The following is a 16,276-nucleotide window of genomic DNA, read 5'->3' on the forward strand; positions in this document are numbered from 1 at the left end:
AAAATAAAAAATAATCAATTCATAAGATTAAAAAAATTTGTTAAAAAGAACGAAGGATGAAACAAAAAAAAACATACGTATACATACATACCCAGCAGTAGCACAATTGAAAATAAAAATTATATTGCACAATTAAAAGGACAACAACAATAGGAAAAAAAATTGTATGTGTCTTATACTGAACAATGGTTTCGCGGTAGAGATTCAGCAATCGTGTGTACATACAGATGTAGCATCGTTTTTGTTTTGTTTTAAATTATAATAAATTAATTATTAAGGGTAAACATGGGTTTTAGTTAAAGTGGTAAGGGTAAAAATGGAATAAAACATGAGAAGCTAAAAGCTATAAGCTCAAACGCTACTTGAAGTAGCTTCTGAAAAATAGCTTATAAGCTCGTGAAATAAGCTATAAGCTCATGGTGAAAAGTGTTACCAAACAGGACTTTTTTTTATCAAACGAGCTTATAAGCTAAAAGCTAAAAGCTCTTTTATGGGCTTACCAAACAAACCCTAAAAGTCTTAAAAAGTGTTCTGAAGGCACTCGTTAACATTTCCTTTTAATATTAATAAAGGTACTGTGGATTCAAATTTGTACCTTTATACACATCAAATACTTTTTTCCAGTCTTTTACCATCTCAACTATACTTATACAAATGTGTGCATTATTTTATTTTAATTTTGGTTAAGTGTGCATTATTTTATTTTATTTTTGGTTAAGTTTGTGTATTATTATTTAAACTTAAAAATATTTAGTCCCAAAAATATACTAATATTTGTTTCTGATCCGCCAAAAAGCATTTCATCTCATTTTATATTCTAATTTATGAAAAATTGCTAGTTTTGATCATTGTAATTATTTTAAACTGGGATAAGGCTCAATCCTCAAAGCTAAAGTCCACTCACGAAGCCAAGACTCAATAAGGCGCTCAAATGCACTCGCGGATCACTTGTACTAGCAAAGAAGCAAATTAGTAAATAAAATGGGTAAATAGGCAATTATCCCCCTGAAATTGTAAGTTTCGTCAATTACCCCTTGAAATTAACAAAATTTCAATTACCCCCTTGAAATTGCACAACGTTAATCAATTTACCTCCTCCGTCAAATTTTTCTGTTAGTCAACATGACGTTTTGCAAATACCCCCCTGAAGTTTTGCACTTATGTGCAAAATGCCCCCTGAACTTGAAAATTTATAAAAAAATTCTTATCCTTAAAAGTGACTGCATTATCACTGAATTGTGGACCATATTAGCTAAGTTTTGACGGTATACAACCATATATGGCTTTGTTATTGCTAATTTTAACCACACCAAAAATTTTCATTTCCTTTATATTGTGTGCACTGCACACTCTACACCAACACACTTCTCTCACTTTCAAGAAAAAATACATAAAGTTGTTACTTCTCTCACTTTATAAAAGATCTTGAAGGAATCATGGTCTTCTTCCGCCGTTAGGATTCAAGGAATGGTAATAATATTATATTATGTATGTTTCATTATGTTTTTTAAAGAGAATAAAAAAACATGATAGCCACCATCCTTTTGATCTCTAATGGGGTGAATAACAACTTGAAAAAGAAAAAACAACATCTGATGTCGGAACAAAGAAATGTTTTTATGTTTGTTTTGTAAATATTCTTGAGTTTTAAACATTATTGTATGGTTTACCAAATGTTCTACCATATTGCCAATATATGGTTTAATACCGTCAAAACTTAGCTAATATGCTCCACAATTTAGTGATAATGCAGTCACTTTTAAGGATAAGAAAAAAAATATAAATTTTCAAGTTTAGGGGGCATTTTGCACATAAGTGCAAAACTTCAGGGGGGTAATTGCAAAACGTCATGTTGATTAACAGAAAAATTTGACGGATGGGGGTAAATTGATTAACGTTGTGCAATTTCAGGGGGGTAATTGAAGTTTTATTAATTTCAGGGGGGTATTTGACGAAACTTACAATTTCAGGAGGGTAATTGCCTATTTACTCTAAATAAAATGCTCAGAGCACACTAAGCCCTCCAAATAATCAAGTTGTCACTTGAATTTTGTAGATGCCTCATCTCATGCTAGTGATGAACAATTTAATACCATCGTCAACCACCATAGTAGCTCTATAGCACCCACTCTGGCCATCCCTTCTGATGGTGTACAAATCAATGGTGTCATTGGAGGGAATGAGGTTCCCGTAACATGGTTCCTTCCAATTCTTCACAATATCTAACTAATAAATCAATAGATGGAAAATGTTCCAAATCAACCGCAATAACCAAGTCTAAGGTGGAGATTGCACACCAATTCCCTGCGATTGGAGTGCCATGATGCCAACAACTTGCTAATGATCTTGAGCATTGACGGCATGATCAAAGGATGTCAATAATTTATGGAAGCACAGGTATCATCTTGAGACCTTGAAAATTAATGGAGGGAGCATGTCACAAACGTCTGGTGCCAGATCCATAAAGTGGAAACTCAATGAGTTAATCACGAACAAAGAGGACCCTCAACCGACCTATCCCACCAAAAAAGGTATCATAAGACTTTTACTGACGTTTTAGGAAAAAAAAATTATGCTAGGAGGAACGACAACCCACATCTTTCTACTTATTATCAAGGTCTATATAGTCGGGTTTAAAGTAAAAAGAGCCATGGTCGATCAAAGCAGTAGCTACGATGTCATGTTGTCGACTTGTTCAAAACCTTGCAGCAGTTCATCCAGTGCCTTCGACCTACGACATGATAGAACCACAAAGATTTGACGATTATCTTTGAAGGGGGAGAATGTATTAGGACGGTCAAAATTTGCTTCCTAGTGGTTGACAACATATCAATGTTCAAATGTATTTTTTAATAGACAACCATCGTTCGACTGTGCGCCATGTTGTCAATCGAACATTTGAATATGAAATATCACACATATGACACTATAGTAGAAACTATTCAAGCTGACCTCAAATTAATAAGGGGTTATCTATTTCCCAGATTTTACACTGTATGAACCATTAAAACCACATAGTTTTCCATGGATGTATATACCAATGAATTAGATGTAAGACTAGGCAATCTCCATCGATGATGAGGCAGAAGAACAAATGATCGACCCTCGATGCCATAAGGAAAACCGAAAGACCAATTATGGAAGGAAATTCGTTATTGTCACTCTTAGGGACAATCACCTGATAACACTCCAAGCAAGTAAAGGTGGAACTTGTCGCATGTCTACAACAAAGTGCAAACTTATTCACATTGTCACTAACATAAATTCCTGATTACGACCCAAAATTCACCCACCACCAACTCTCCATTGATCATTCAGTTATATGGGTCACCTTGCACGACATTTGAAATAAAGCAACATAAATTCCTGATTATGACCCAAAAATCACCCACCACCTACACTTATACATTTACCCCTACAAATAATATACAATTCCAATTTTATCCCTTTCTCATTATCTTCACCCCCACAAAAGATACCAAGTTTTCTGGAATAGAATTTTTAGTCAAGCTACTCTCTCCCTCTTCCAATTCCATTCCAACACACCACCTAATTCCATCTCTCTTCGTCATGTTTCCTCAATTCAGTTTTATGGCTCTCCTATTTCTTTTCTCTCATTTCACCACCACATCTTTTAGTTTTTCATATTAATCCAAAAGCTTTGTACCTATCCACGTTTTTACGTTAGAACCATAGGTTTAACAAACTAAATATCCCAAAAATAATTGATCAATAATTTCTTTTTTTTCTCAAGTTTTTATTTCCATACAATTTGTGTTTGCTTTCAATAAATTATTGTCACCATTCACAATTTCTCTCATAGGGAAGAACATTTTATAATCAATTAATTAACAAAGCCATGAATTTGTATCAACATAGAGTTATATAGACGAAAATTGTTTGGGGAATAGACGGAGGGTGGGAGTTCGGAGTTGTCGAATTCCCGGAATCTGCAATTTACCGTGGTTGTTACTAAATACGTAAGGTTTCCGATTGGTAGAGTGTGGGGGTGAAGTTAAATGACAATACGGGTAAAATTGAATTTTTCAATGGTTTGTAGGGGTGAAAGTACAAGTGTATGGGTACATGGTATAATGTTCACAAGTAGATCTGGTTAAACAACATGTTAAAGCCCACTACAACTATAAGGTGATGGATTCTGCTCTTTACCCAAATGGTTTCGCTCATTCCCAAAGTAAAAGACCAAATTGCCCCTACGTAACTTAACTTGTGTAGCATGAGTTAACTCACGCTAAGTACCATGTTTCGTTCAAAACCCAGCAGCCAAGCACAAAGTGCCATTTTTTTCTTTCCCTCCACCTTCAAAAACCCAAAAAGTGTGAATTTTTGGGTCAAAATCATCATTCCAAATCATTGCAAATCGTCAGGAAACAAGTTTCTACGCTCATCAAGCATCAAAGAACAGGTAATGTACACTCAAAACTCTTCCATTTTTGCTGGTTTTTCTGGTAGCTACGTTTTTGTGTCAGTAGGCGTAGGGCTCAGCGTGAGTTAACTCATGCTAGTTGTATGGGCTGCGTGAGTTAACTTGCGCAGGAAGTTAACACTAGCGTGAGTTAACTCACGCTACTGTGTTGCCCAGATTTTGAAATTTTGTGCCTCTTGTTTTACTTGCTTTGCTTGCCGCACAAGTCATTTATTTATTTTTTTCTTTGTTTTTTTTATTGAGTAGACATTGAGTGGCATGGTTGAAAATGTGGCGGAGGATGGCGTTGAGCCGAAACCGGGCAAAAACAAAGCTTCCGGTGAAGCTTCCGGCGTAGGAAAACCAACCAATGATGTGAAGTTTAAAGTGAAAATTCCTTTTCAAGTTGAAGCTCACATACTTCACAATCAAGCAAAACCGGTACCTACCGGTAACTTTGAAGAGAAGCCTAAACCGGTACCTACCGGTATTCGTGTTATTCAAGTAAACACCGGTTCATTTTTTACAACAAACGAGAGATGGAAAGATTGAGAAGAATTAATTGGTTGGGTTCGTCGACAAGCGGCTAGGGCGGGATTTACTATTTCTATAGATAAATCTAGTACAATAGCGCCATACATGACGATGCAATGTGAGAGGAGTGGTGAATACAAGCCACCTAAGACGAGGAAGAAACCGAAGCTTGAAGGCACGGGATCAAGGAAGTGCAATTCTCTGTTTAGGTTGAAATGCTTCTTTGAAGAAAAAAAACACAAGAATGGTGGATTGCAATGCTTTGTGGAGTTCACAACCATGACTTGGCGCCAAAGTTATACGGCCACCTTCTTGCGGGTCGACTAAAAGGGGAGGAGAAGCAAAGAGTTATCGACATGACAAAGAGCTTGGCAAAGCCTAGGAATATTCTCACGGATTTGAAGGAAAAAAATAAAGAAAGTGTGACACTCATCAAGCAAGTGTATAATGCACGAACTAGATGGCGCAAGGGGCAAAGAGAGGACAAGACCGAGTTGCAATACTTGATTACAAAGTTGGAGAAGCATCGGTATGTCTATTTCACAAGAGTAAATAGCGAGGAAACCACTCTTGAAGATTTATTCTTTGCTCATCCGGATTCAATTGATATGCTCAACACTTTTCCACCTACAAAACCAATACATACTGAATGCCGCTATTTGAGATTGTTGGTGTCACCTCAACCAAATTGACTTATTCGGTTGTGTTTGCCTTTCTTTCCTTTGAAAGAGAGAATAACTTCATATGGACACTTGAGATGTTGGTTGGTCTTTTGACCTCAAAACACAACATGCCTAAGGTGATTGTCACTGATAGGGACCCCGCTTTGATGAAAGTCGTTGCCGAAGTTCTCCCTAAAACGGACCATTTACTTTGCTATTTTCATATTGAGAAGAATGTAAGATCTAGGTGCATCACGGATTGTAAAGTCAATGCCAAGCCTTCGAAAGGAAAAGGAAAAGTTGTTGGAAAAGAAGCAAAGGAAGCGGATGATGACAAGCAATGTGAGCTTGTTAAGAAAATAGTGGGTGCTTGGAGAGATGTGGTTAACTCTCCTACGGAGGATTCATTTGCAATTGCATGGTTGACATTCAAAGATGAGGTAAGCGGACTGTTTCCATTGTTTGTTCAATATGTTGAGGAAACCGTTTTGCCCCTAAAGAAGCATTTTGTGAGGGCATGGACGAATACATACTTGCATCTAGGGTGTAGGAGCACCAACATTGTTGAATCGGCTCATGCACAATTGAAAAGATACTTGAGGAGTAGTGTGGGAGATTTGGCATCATGTTGGGATGAAATTGACAAAATGTTGAAAAACCAATTCGGTGGGATACATGGAGTTTTGGGAGGAGCAAAACCGTCATGGTGCACAAATACAAAAAAAAAAACAAGTTATTCTCCGAGTTGGAGGGGTATGTCTCTAAGACCGCTTTGGGTTTCATCGATGAAGAATATGAACGCTCTAGAAGATTCGGCTTTGCTAAAGAAGATTGTGGTTGTAACGTTCGGGTTGCCTTGTGCTTGTATTCTTGTTGAGAAGAGAAAGAAAAAATTGCCTATTCTTTTGGATGAAATACACCCCCATTGGCGAATGTTAAGTGTAATTGGAGAAGAGGTTGATGCAATTTTTCGTTACGGAGGAATTGGACGCCGTTCAAGAACGTATCAAGAGGGCCCCTTACAAGATGAAACTCTTCATCAAATACAAGTTGCGTGAACTAGGATTTCCGGAGGAAACAATGTTGAAGCCACCTCCGAGAAAAGTGGCCACCAAGGGGGCACTTAAAAGGGTGAAGTCTACACAAAAAACGAGGTCCACCGGTCGAATCCCCTCTAGGTGGGAGACTATTGATGCTCAAAATCCTGATAGTCAATGCTCACATGCCAAGAGTAAGTCTCAAAAGACTAAAGGTTCACATCTTGGCACTTGCTCCCGCTCACAAACTTCAACTCCTACTTCAAAAAAAAAAAACCTTATTTGCAAATACCATACATGTCACAAATTCCAAATCTCATGAGACCTTACGTTGAAGACATTGTGAATGTTAGAGGGGATGGTAATTGTGGTTTCGGGGTCGTAGCTAGGCACATGGGATTTAATGAGGAAGATCATGTTTTGGTTCGTCATGCACTTATTAATGAGTTGAAAACTCACAAGAGTGACTACTTGCCGATGTATGCTACCGAGAGCGGTTACAAACTTATCTTGGATGGTTTACACCTCGAACAAGTAAAAGTGGTATTGTGCCTCCAGAGAAGTGGTTGACCACTCCGGATATGGGTCACATTATTGCTAGTTGCTACAATAGAGTGGTTGTTCTATTGACTTTGCCCGAAATGGGTGGTTCATGTGAGACATATTTTCCAATCTGGAGTGCTCCACCACTTAAGCCACATTCCAACATAATGTGCCTTTGCTTGATTCCGGACCACTTTCTTCATGTGAAATTGAAAGAAAATTGTCCTCTACCACCTTCTCCTAAGGAGTGGATGACTCACAAGATTGGTGAGGCGGAGCAATGGCTTTTTGAGTTTTTGGATAGAAACGCCGCCTTCGATGAGCTCATGTCTAAGGAGCCGAAGCCGCCAAAGAAACCAACAAATGAGCACAATCTTATTACTTTGGACACTCCGAAAAAGCCAAAACAAGAGAACGAAGTCATGGATGAAGATGAAGATGAAGATTATGCACTATCACTAGTCTAGTTAGATAGGTTATGACACTTTTGGGTCGGTCGGTGTTCGTCCTATTTTTTGTGGTATTACACCCCGACATATTTTTTGGTGGCCTATTGTGTAATTTTGATATTTATGGTCAATATGTAACTAATATTATATAAATATATGAAATGAATTATTTTGGATCATTTACGTGTCATTAAGTGTGTTTAAATTATTACGGGTCATTACCGGTGAATTTGTGAAATTTGGACCGTTTGGATCGTTTATGTGTGATTACATGATTGTGAGAAAAACGATGTTTTTAAGTAATTTTGATCGATTATATCGTATTATCCGATAAACTTCTTAAACTGGCGCAATTTGGTTAAGTTATGAATGTGGCGTGATTATGGGTCTTTCTAGACTTTTCAAAAGTCTGTTCTGTTACTGCACTGCATTTAATGCAGTTTCTGTTTCTGCTATGAACGTGAGTTAACTCACGCTAGTGCAAATGCCAACGTGAGTTAACTCACGTTACACATTACACTCACGCATGTTAACTCACGCTACGTTTTTCTACAAATAACACTAGCGCATGTTAACCTACGTAACGTGAGTTAACATACGTTAACATTTGCACTAGCGTGGCTTAACATGCGTAGGGGCAATTTGGTCTTTTACTTTGAGAATGAGCAAAACTATTTGGGTAAAGAGCAGAATTCTAAGGTGATCCCGTAAGTCTTTAAAATGGGAGATTTAGTACTCAAAACAGTGGATTTAAAAAAAATGCTTGCCAAGGGAAACTTATTGATAATTAGGAAAACCCATACAAGATCTTAATTTTTTTGGTGGTGGCTGGGTTCGAACCCCAGACCTTGCATATATTATGCATTGTCCATACCAACTAAGCTAAGCTCCGTAGACAGGAGTAAAGCAAAGCCTTCATCGACGGAGCGTCACTTCTTCTCTAGCGCACTGAGTTTGCTCAGGTGATGTCCCTATCACCCACCTCGAACTAAGTTTTCCTTTGGGAGAATCAAAGGAAAACATACCCTTTTGGACGAGCACTTGTTTCCCAGAGCTGGACATGAAGCAAAGCAGAGGATGATGTATGTCGCAATGAAAGGTCACATAGACCCAATGAACAAAGACTTAACCATAACCAAGGGTCTACCTTCGACCAAGTAGGAGAAAGTGAAGGAATGACATACAGCACAATGAAGAATTTCAGAGACCCAAAGCATAAAGATGCAACAATATTATAACATGGAACACTGCTTTGAAAATAAAGAAAATTAAAATAACAACAAAAAATCAAATATGTACACCTAAACAAATTATGCAGCAGTAAAGGGTGCCAATTTCTTTTTAATTCTTAGCTCCACTTCCATTCCCGTTTGATTAGTAACCTGATTCCTTTCATTGAATCTTGTGAAATCCGTGATTATGGTGTTTATCGATTTGTACATTTTATCCAATCTTTCTCTGTGTTCTTGGACGGCCTCTCGCTGTATTTTTGCGATCATTCTGATGCTTTCTTGAGTAGTTTGCATGAGACACATTCTGTAGCATGAACACATTCTCGGACAACAAATCTCTAGCTAGAGACATTCCATGTGGACTGAATCGGTTATTTTCCTCACTCATGGAGTAGTATTCAGACCATTCAATAAGGTAGGTTTTGTTGTAATTACTGAATTGGTTTCTATCATAGTAATCCATGAAATGTTTCCTGAAACAACCATACACTAAAATACCCTAGTAGCACCGTACAATATACAAGTTTATGAAAATAATAATAATTATTATTATTGTTGTTATCCTTATTTATTAATTTGTTACGTCTGCAGCAACTTAACCTAATTTTTTCCCGCTCATTTGCTTTATTAGGTTTGCAATTATTTAACCTAACAAATTCCGTCTAAAAAAATGCATTGCACACCAATTTCATTCCTATCCGCTTGCCTTTTTTTGAAGAAAATAGTTTCCACCATATCAATGATCTTACGGGTTAAAGATTATTTGTTGGTCTCTATTAAAGTCGAGAAAGCCCGTGCGACGCACAGGTCAAAAGTCTAGTTATTATTATTTTACTCTTTTTGCTCTTTTCTAATTTAGAAACAAGAAAAATAAAGAAATAAAATAAAAAGAAAACTAATCCTAATGGAAAAAATAAAAAATAAGTAAAAAAAATTTGCCTTGTTGAAAGTATCAACAATCTCCGACAACAGCGCCAAAAACTTGATGGACATTTCGAAGAGTCTATCAAATCGTTCACAATTAATAAAGTTATAAGTAAGATCGTCTCAACATGGATTGTCGTTTCAAATCGGCAACTAGTGTTACTTATTTCAAAAAGAAAATAAAAACAATAAAATAAACAGAGCAAGTAAATTACGGGCGTTTTGCAAGTTTTATTCAATTGTGCAAAGCAGTAGTGAGTTAGTAACCTGGTTTGTTTGCAGAATGTTAGTGGCGGTTAAAATTCTTCGAATACCCTCTATTTCCTTGTTGGGTTTAAACGACTAGTCAAAATTCAGTTATTTAAGACAGGGTCCTAATCGACACTAAAATTTGCAATGAAAACCTTTCATTTTCAAAAATCAACTCAACTGCTTTGCGCAATCAAATCAAATTTGCAAACTTCCCCCATTTAATAAGTTTAATTAGTTGCCTGTTTGAAACGGCAATCCATGTGGAGACGATTTTACTTACTATTCATTACTTGAAAACGGTTTGGTGCACTTACCAAATTTAGACATCAATGACCTCTGACTTTTGTTCGACTCTCCACTACCCTTCAATGATCTCCTTATCTAGAGTTGCGCTCATATCATTTTCCACCTTGAGTTATTTATTGTTTCCACCAGTTCAAGATTGACAATTTTCTCCTTTTCACCGGCCTCCAACATCACCTTGGCCTTTCAGAGGCTCCCCCGGTCGCAACCATCATGGCCTAAATCCACAAAAAAGGTAGCAACCACCGGAGAAATTAATCACCAAATTGTTTAGCAGACAACAGGGCCCTCCCACACGCTTAGAAGGCAAGACATTATTGGGGAGCTCGCCCCCACCACCTAGTTCAGTTTTGGGTAAATGGGAACCTTATTCACGTTATACTTCGCTAAGAAAAAAAACAATTTCAATTAAAGTAAAGGGACAAAAAATGTATTTAAGTTTAAAGTGTTTTTATCAATATCCAAATTTGACCGTATTATCGAAGTTTGTCTTGATATTTCGATTTTCTATTTATTTATTTTTGTGTAAGTTTTGTTAGAAGGCAAACAAATAGCAACAATACTCACTCTTTTGTTAGAACAACGATAACCATGGCGTTCATGTCGAATGAGTTCATTCAGTTCATTGATGTAAAAAAAAAAAAATATTTATTATTTCTTAGTTTTTAGTAATTTTTTTTTTCCATCTCAAATAACTGACAGTGAAAGTAAACAAGTGTAAGCCTTCCTGTGGTTTGGAGAGAGACAGATCCAAATTGTCGCAACAAAAGTCTCTTCTATAACTACCAAACACATTTCTTAATTAACTGTTCCTTATTTTTTTTCCAACTGCACTGTCTCAATTATTCCAATTTTGCTTTGTCTCAAACCCAACAACAAGGTATATTTGTTGTAGCACTCTTAAGATGTGAAGATATTCATTAATTTCATGAATGCATGTGAAACTTATGTCAATTTAATAATCAAAACCGAATTACACTTTCTGAAAATTTATATTAATGCATTATCTCTTATGCATTTGTGGATTTTTTTAATAATAATTGTTGTATGAGGAGATTGGTTTAATTTGTAACACTGATTAATTAGTATTTTAATTTGTATAAGGTTCTACAATGGTGGGAATAACATTACTTGTAGATCTATGGAGGAAAAACCAACAAAGCTTTAACAAGGCACATACCAATCCATCTTGGCTTTTTTCTACATCTGCCACTGCTGCCTCAATTTCTGCTGGAGCCTCTTTTGCCTCAAATGATTTCTTTGGGTATCATCTTTCACCATTTTTCCTCTACACATGAATTTCATCCAAATGTAATATCAACATTCAACATTTTATGTTAATCATGGTTGTTTTATCATGGATTAATGAGTTTTCTAATCTTCTTTTATGGTAGTGTGGCATACTTTGGATGAAAACACACTTATCCTGATTTCGTGATTGTAGAGGATTCACATCAAACCTTTATGCATTACTTTGCATGAATGCATAATATTATGATAAAGATTTCTTGCGGTTGGAATATCCTGACTGTTGGATCAAGATCAAACGATCCAAATTTTAAGTTCGGTGTTTTAGATCCAAATTTTAAGTTCGGTGTTTTAGATTTGGATCCCGGCCTTTATGCATTATATATTGAATTAATTCACGCAGTCATCAGTGGCGGATCTTCTTAGGGGCTGGCAGGTGCCATGGCATCCCCCAGAATTCCCTTATATACTATATTAGGTGTGTTATGTCAATAACAAATCGGTTGTTGCAGTGGTAAGGGGTGCCATAAATTGGTAAAGGGTCGCGGGTTCAACACTTCTTCTTGGTGTTCTTTTTAACATATTTTGTCTTTTATTTTAAGTGTTCTTTTTAACATATTTTGTCTTTTATTTTAACATATTTTGTCTTTTATTTTAACACTATTTCAACACTTTTATTTTAACATATTGTAGTAAAAAAGCATTTCTGATGGGATTCGAACCCATCATCCCTTGGTACTTTCAAGGGATTTAGGCCACCAGGCTAGTTATTGTTTATGTTAGTTTTTAAAACTGTTTGATATATATTCCATAGAAGTTCGGCACCCCCAACAAATTTACTCAAGATCCGCCACTGGCAGTCATTGCATCGGTAATCATTAGATTATGATGCAAATCTAATGATTACCGATGCAATAACTGCGTGAATTAATTTAGTGATATCCCAATTGTAGAGAATCTATTTTCATACTTTTCCTTATTGCAGAAATTCAACTTGTATACATTTTATCTTATGTTTTTGTATAAAAATATGAATTGTTGATTGAAATATAAGAATAATTAAAATTTGAATGTTGGCACGATTCTTCACTAGAAACCATGCATTTAACTTTATTTTCTCTCCAAATTTTACTTCTTTAGTTAACATTGTGTATATAGTTTACATTGACATTCTAGAACACAAAACACTCAGTTTCAGGCCACCAGTAGCATATTGTGACGCTGGAGTGGCAACTGCTGACGAATACCTTCCCAGTGTTCGAACTTCGCCTGGGAAATATTTTTACCATGATTCTCTAAAGTATGGTGTAAAGACCTACAATTTTGAGCTTAAACCATTGTGGTCTGCTTTTGAATTGAGGTCATTTGGACTGATTTCATTGAGGTCATTCTTGATGTTTTATTTACCTCTTTTGGAGCCTCATGCAAAGATGGAACAAGATCATCATGACTTATTTCTAGACAATCATGATGAACTTCGTAGCAAGCTCACTGTTCCCTTCAAAAAATCAGTGCTCCAAATTGCCAGGGAGGTGAGCCTTATTAAATGTATTCCATAGTTAGTGAAGAAAAAATTATGGCATATGCAATATTTACTATAACATTGTTCAACATTATTCAATTTTCATATAACATTATTCAAAAGTTTGTTGATTTGTTTCAAACTCATCACAGGTTACAGTTGTGACAACTAGACGTATTTTAGAAAGAATTACTTTCCATTATGGTTCAAGAAAAATGGCATGGAGGCTTATTAAAGGTATTCTTTTTTCTTATATACATATAAAAATGAACATAACAAAATCAAATAACTATGATCCTATTCTATCAAATTTTTCTGCATTCAACTTATGCGTTCTGGTGAACAGATGTTCCTACATCGGCGGCTCGCAAGGCAGGAAGGAAGATGCCAACTTATATTTACTTCTTTTCTGTGAGCAAAGCAACTTGTAGAGGTCAAAGCAATGAATGATCAATCATAATTTTATTATAAGGTTGATTGAATTTTTTGACTTATAATAACATTTTTTTTGTGCTACTGTTTGTGTATAGGTAACATGCTTGGTGTTGCAGCATCATGGATTGTCCAAGTAGGGGTCAGAATATTTCAATTCTTTGCTACAAAGTCAAGAAATGAGGATGGTAGCATTAACAAAGCTGAAAGAAACAGAATTTTTAAACAGAAGGTTTTCATAGCTACACTTCGGTGTAATGCATCTCTAATTTTTGCATCTATTGGTGGAGGGATTGGAGCTACCCTTTTTCGTCCTTCAATTGGCCAATGGATTGGTAAGATTATCTATAAGTTATTCAAAGACTATCGCAATTGTTTAAAAATTTTCTACACATATTAAGAAAGACAGTGAATGATTTAATAATTTTTTAAAATTATTTTTATTAACTATCTAATGTTAGTTATTGTCATAAATATGTAATCGAGTATAATGGCGAGTTGTGTGAACATTATTAATTATGGAGTAAAATTTAAAATAAAAAAAAAATCATTTTTGTGTCTTGAAAATGAAAATACAAAATGAATGTCAGATTGATTTTTTTTTTATCTAAAAAATAGTCATTTAGAAATGGAGAGAGTAATTAATTACTTAAAATTCATTAGCAGGATTATTCATATAGTTATTTAAATTGTATGTTTTTCAGGTTGTGCTGTTGGTGATTTGACTGGTCCAGTTATTGTAGCAGTTTTTGCTAATAGAGTTTTACACTGGGACATTTAGTGTTGTTTATGTGTTTTTTTTCTTTACAAATTCATTTCCTATTTCAAATAAGACTCATGTATCAAGGATTCAAGATGTTTTGTATCACTTAAATGTCATTTCTTATTTAACCATATCCAACAAGTGGAATTCTTGCATTCATAAGATGGTTTTATTTTGTGGGGTTTTGATGGTTTTCTTTGCTCCTATGGTGATCCGCTATATACGGTGTCTTGTATGTTATTTAGTTTTTGCCCTCTTCCGCAGGTTTGTGTGTCTTGCACAAACATGTGGAGAATAATATTTGCTGATTAAAAATAATAATAAAAATGTTTGTTGTATTTTGATGTTTTGTTTGGTGGAAAAATTGTTTCAAAACTGATGTTGGAGTACATCGGAAAGTATTTCAATGATACAAGTAAATAGCCTTATGTGGACTTAAAAAAATCCAAAAATAACTTCTGATACAAAAGCAGCTTGGGAATATTATGATTCTTAGTTTCAACATTAATAAAAATATCTCTTTCAATATAAGTAACTAAGCAATCATTTAATTATTAATCTCATGCAATTTCGTATTCGATTCTTGATAATATTCATAACAGAGAAATCTCTTTTAACTGCTGCAGATGCATATGAAACCTGAGAAATACGCAATCGGAAGATAACTTCCAATATCATTGAATTATAACTTCCAATCATAGTAAAAAGGACAATTTCAATATTATGGGGGGCTTGTTAGTAATTGAGGTGGCCTAAAAACTAATATCCTAAAGTTGGAAGAATAGAGCAAGAAAAAGCCCAATCATTTTAACGGGCTCTATATTTCAGTTAGGGTAGCCAATATGGGTTAAATAGAGGTAAAGATTATGGGGATTTACTTTTCCCACCATATCTTTTTCTCACACACCCTATAATTTTTACAAAAATGTTCATGGGATTTCGGGTTATAAAATCCGAAAACATCCAAACTATGTTCGTATTTTATAATCCAAAATATGTTTATATATAATCAGCAATCAAAATCTCTCTCATTTCAGCAGTTTTGAATTTTGCTTTTAAAAACAATCAATAAACAATGTAAAAAAAATTATAAAAACTTGTTAAATCAAATCACAAAAATATAAAAATACCACCAAAAAATTCTAAAAATCAAATAAAACTAATGCAAATTTTTTCGTATTTTTCTGAGAATATGAAAAATAAAATGAAAAAATGGGTCTACACGATGGAATTTTGAATTTTGAGGGACAAAGTCCCGCAAGAAGCTCCCAGGAGTCTTGATCCTTAATTTTTCCTGATTTTTTGGGGATGTTTCGGAGCAATCTGATCAAGTATCCCGAAAACCGAATTTTTTACTAATGGCCTAAAACAGAAGGATGAGAGTTAAGCAGATAAATATGATCCTTAAACTGGTCATCCATGTTACAAACAGACTCAAAATTTGTACTGATACAGTTTGGATTATATAATCCGAACCATTTTTCCCCTGAAAAATGGTGTTTATGGTGTGTTTGAATTCTATAATCCGAAAATATTAAGGAACGTGCCCTAATTTTTTAGGTTTTCGGATTATAAAATCCGAATTTGTGAAAAACTCTTTTCTTTCACCCCATAACTAAGGAAAAACTTAATTCAGATTATAAAATCCAAAAATCATATGGACATTTTCGTAAAAAGAAAAGGGCGCGCGAGAAATGAGTATGATGAAAAAAGTAATTGCTAAGATTATGTCTAGAGGATAAATGCCAATTTTTCCAAGAACAATCATTAATTTTGCAAATGTATTTATTCTAGAGTATACATGTATGCACATGCAACCACAAAGTAGATAGTAATAATTTGTTTCTATGAGTGAGTTTGAAAAATTGGAGGGACCATGTAGTCATAAACACATGTCAAGGCATCCAAGGACAGAAATAGACCATCATAGACAAGCAAATGTTCCACCA

At 35.1% G+C, this 16,276-nt stretch overlaps 3 protein-coding genes and 1 pseudogene across 3 annotated transcripts; all 4 read left to right on the forward strand.

Moving 5' to 3' along the window:
* The first annotated feature begins 4,705 nt into the window (after window positions 1–4,705).
* On the forward strand, window positions 4,706–5,652 carry LOC146930157 (uncharacterized; annotated as a pseudogene).
* A 98-nt stretch (window positions 5,653–5,750) lies between these two features.
* Window positions 5,751–6,680, forward strand: LOC146930158 (uncharacterized). Its single transcript, XM_085707499.1, has one exon. The coding sequence runs from the start codon at window positions 5,751–5,753 to the stop codon at window positions 6,678–6,680; it is 930 nt and encodes a 309-aa protein (XP_085563625.1).
* A 560-nt stretch (window positions 6,681–7,240) lies between these two features.
* Window positions 7,241–7,669, forward strand: LOC146930159 (uncharacterized). Its single transcript, XM_085707501.1, has one exon. It carries the CDS (start codon window positions 7,241–7,243, stop codon window positions 7,667–7,669), a length of 429 nt encoding a protein of 142 aa, XP_085563627.1.
* A 3,416-nt stretch (window positions 7,670–11,085) lies between these two features.
* Window positions 11,086–14,489, forward strand: LOC146930160 (uncharacterized). Its single transcript, XM_085701779.1, has 7 exons — window positions 11,086–11,242; window positions 11,467–11,626; window positions 12,803–13,142; window positions 13,285–13,369; window positions 13,479–13,565; window positions 13,663–13,899; window positions 14,269–14,489. The coding sequence occupies exons 2-7, from the start codon at window positions 11,475–11,477 to the stop codon at window positions 14,343–14,345; spliced, it is 978 nt and encodes a 325-aa protein (XP_085557905.1). The 5' UTR covers window positions 11,086–11,242; window positions 11,467–11,474; the 3' UTR covers window positions 14,346–14,489.
* The last annotated feature ends 1,787 nt before the right edge of the window (window positions 14,490–16,276 follow it).

This window comes from Medicago sativa, chromosome 4, assembly GCF_051527215.1.
Source record: "Medicago sativa cultivar Bolivia chromosome 4, Bolivia_mono, whole genome shotgun sequence".
Classification (NCBI taxonomy): domain Eukaryota; kingdom Viridiplantae; phylum Streptophyta; class Magnoliopsida; order Fabales; family Fabaceae; genus Medicago; species Medicago sativa.

What these genes read in the sequence shown, in the direction of transcription:
- LOC146930158 (XM_085707499.1), top strand. Translation starts at nt 5,751, where the DNA reads ATGCCTAAGGTGATTGTCACTGATAGGGACCCCGCTTTGATGAAAGTC.
- LOC146930159 (XM_085707501.1), top strand. Translation starts at nt 7,241, where the DNA reads ATGGGTCACATTATTGCTAGTTGCTACAATAGAGTGGTTGTTCTATTG.
- LOC146930160 (XM_085701779.1), top strand. Translation starts at nt 11,475, where the DNA reads ATGGTGGGAATAACATTACTTGTAGATCTATGGAGGAAAAACCAACAA. An exon ending in TGCTCCAAATTGCCAGGGAG is followed by an intron (nt 13,143 to 13,284) that starts GTGAGCCTTATT and finishes AACTCATCACAG; the next exon opens with GTTACAGTTGTGACAACTAG. An exon ending in GAGCAAAGCAACTTGTAGAG is followed by an intron (nt 13,566 to 13,662) that starts GTCAAAGCAATG and finishes GTTTGTGTATAG; the next exon opens with GTAACATGCTTGGTGTTGCA.